At 36.8% G+C, this 2158-nt stretch overlaps 1 protein-coding gene across 1 annotated transcript in view; it reads right to left on the bottom strand.

Annotated features, from left to right (window-relative positions):
• Positions 1-287: 287 nt before the first annotated feature.
• The window catches only part of LOC107696113 (protein disulfide-isomerase A6-like), a 6454-nt gene continuing 4583 nt past the window's right edge, over positions 288-2158 (bottom strand). Inside the window, exons 10-13 of the mRNA XM_016496291.1 lie at positions 1701-1773; positions 1379-1537; positions 1131-1227; positions 288-1049 (exon numbers count right to left, since the gene is read on the bottom strand). Coding sequence (XP_016351777.1) covers positions 981-1049; positions 1131-1227; positions 1379-1537; positions 1701-1773 — 398 coding nt within the window. The 3' untranslated portion in view covers positions 288-980. The remainder of the gene's footprint in view (positions 1050-1130; positions 1228-1378; positions 1538-1700; positions 1774-2158) is intronic.

Raw genomic sequence — 2158 nt, 5'->3', positions numbered from 1 at the left:
GGATACATATATATATATATTAGATTTATGAGTCAGTTCTAATTTTGTATAGTGTTGATTGTACTGTAAGGAATGATGGTTGACAAAAAAAGTTATATTGCAGCTGGGAATGGGATGTCCAGCCATATTTTTGTGAAGCCAAAGCATCGGTGCGAATCTAAATGTTGCATTTTTACAGTGTATGTCTGCATGAATTCTCAATAAACCACTGATTCAAAGGCCACCGGTATTAATCTGAGTAACTTCCTAGACAAGCTGTAATAAAAGAAAAGCTAGTCAACTTATTTTTGTTTTATTTTCATAACTTTTTTTTTTTTTTTTCAAAACAGTGCTGTGTAAGAAAAATCTACACAACGCCCACATCACACCCGGTCCAGCACATTAGACTAACGGGCAAACTGGGATACAGGTTGGATGACATTCTTTTCAGTAACACAATTTAAAAACAATAACCAAAAAATAGTCGCATCAGAGAGAGAGGGTGAAAATGGAAACAACTTTAGGCATCTTGCAACTTCAGTGAAAGGAGCTGCTGAAATTACAGAAAAGCCAAATTAAATAACCACTGGTTTATCTCATTACCAGAAAGACAAGCGCCATCCAATTAAATCTAGTCAATGAAACAGTCATTAGAAAGTGTCCTATGAAGTGCCTCTGTGTGACATCTGCTTACTGGAAACAAGTGTTTGATTATCAGTGAGTCACATTCTGCTTCATCAAGCTGATTGAAAACTCCAATCAGTCACTTAATCAAAAAGTGAAGAAGGAACTTGAGGCAGAGCATAGCTCAATCATGATGTATATACTGAAAAGCCTCATTTTTCAAATTAAGTGATGTTTTCTTTTTAAAAAAACTGCACAATCGTTTGCTTTATTTGTATCTTTTCCGAAGTTTTAAGGAATTTTGTCCCAACCATTCCCTCATCCATGGGAGAGAAGACATGGGCATCATTTGGGGTCTAGAGTAGTTTAGACCAGGCTCATAACTCATCTTTCTCCAGATCATCCAGATCCACATCGGTCAGGTCAATGTCATCCTCCGTGGGCAACTGAGGAAAGGCCAAAAAAAGGGGGGTTGAAAACATGGAAGGATGACATCCATACACCCTCACTTTGTTTTCTATACTCACCACTCCATCGTTCCCATCCCAAGGTTCCACAGTGTTGATCTTAGGCAAAGCTCCACCTCCCACTGTAGCAGTGGAGCCACGGCCAACAGAAAGCTCCCTGCATAAATAAAAACATTAATAGTTTAACAGCATAAAACAGGCTGACAGTTACAAGGGCCCTTATAAACAACCCCTACAGTTTACTGTATGCTAACAGTCTCTGTGACGTAACTTGTTTCCCAGAAACATAAACTGCAGCTTTCTGTTACCTGAGGAATTCGTGGATGCCCGTTTCACTGAATGAGCCTCTGAGCAGGGCGAACTTCATCTTGCGAGCATTAATGGCTGCCATGGCAGGATAGCCAAATCCACCGATCCCAAGAGAGGACTCCAGCTCCATCTGTGCCCCTGCTTCAGTCCATAACCAACTGTACAGAGAGAGAGAGAGAGAGAAGGAAGAGTGTGACGTGTGTGACTGTTTTCCACTCTTTATTCCCTAAAGTCTCATCTCTGGCACACAAGCAGTGACATGTACTGGTGTTATTTATGGGCAGGCTGATCTCAACTTGTACTCAGACTGAAAACACTGACCCCCACATCTTCTTCTTGTATTTCTCTGCCATCGTCCTCATCACCTCCAGGTAAGAGTTTCTTCCAGATGCACCTGCGATCATAGAAAAATACAGAGACTGAGCTTAGCGTCCACAAATTAATAGCGTTAATATATATTTATTAGAAATGTTGGCAACTAAATAGTACTAAAATTACTAAAACTAAAATAAATTAATACAAATAAATAAATAAAAATGACAGAAGCACATAAAATTAAAAACTTTATTAAAAATTATAAGATATATTATTAGATAATTATAAGATAATAATATTCAAACTATAATAGTAATAGTACTTAAATCATCATGTTACTAATACATTTGTATAATACACAGTAAGTTATAAACTGAAGTGATCGCTTATAGTGACCACTGCAATTAATTAAATTAAATTAAATATATATATATATATATATATATATATATATATATATATAT

The sequence above is a fragment of the Sinocyclocheilus anshuiensis genome, unplaced genomic scaffold, assembly GCF_001515605.1.
Source record: "Sinocyclocheilus anshuiensis isolate Anshui unplaced genomic scaffold, SAMN03320099.WGS_v1.1 scaffold306, whole genome shotgun sequence".
NCBI lineage: Eukaryota > Metazoa > Chordata > Actinopteri > Cypriniformes > Cyprinidae > Sinocyclocheilus > Sinocyclocheilus anshuiensis.
This window is presented reverse-complemented; position numbering and strand designations above follow the sequence as displayed.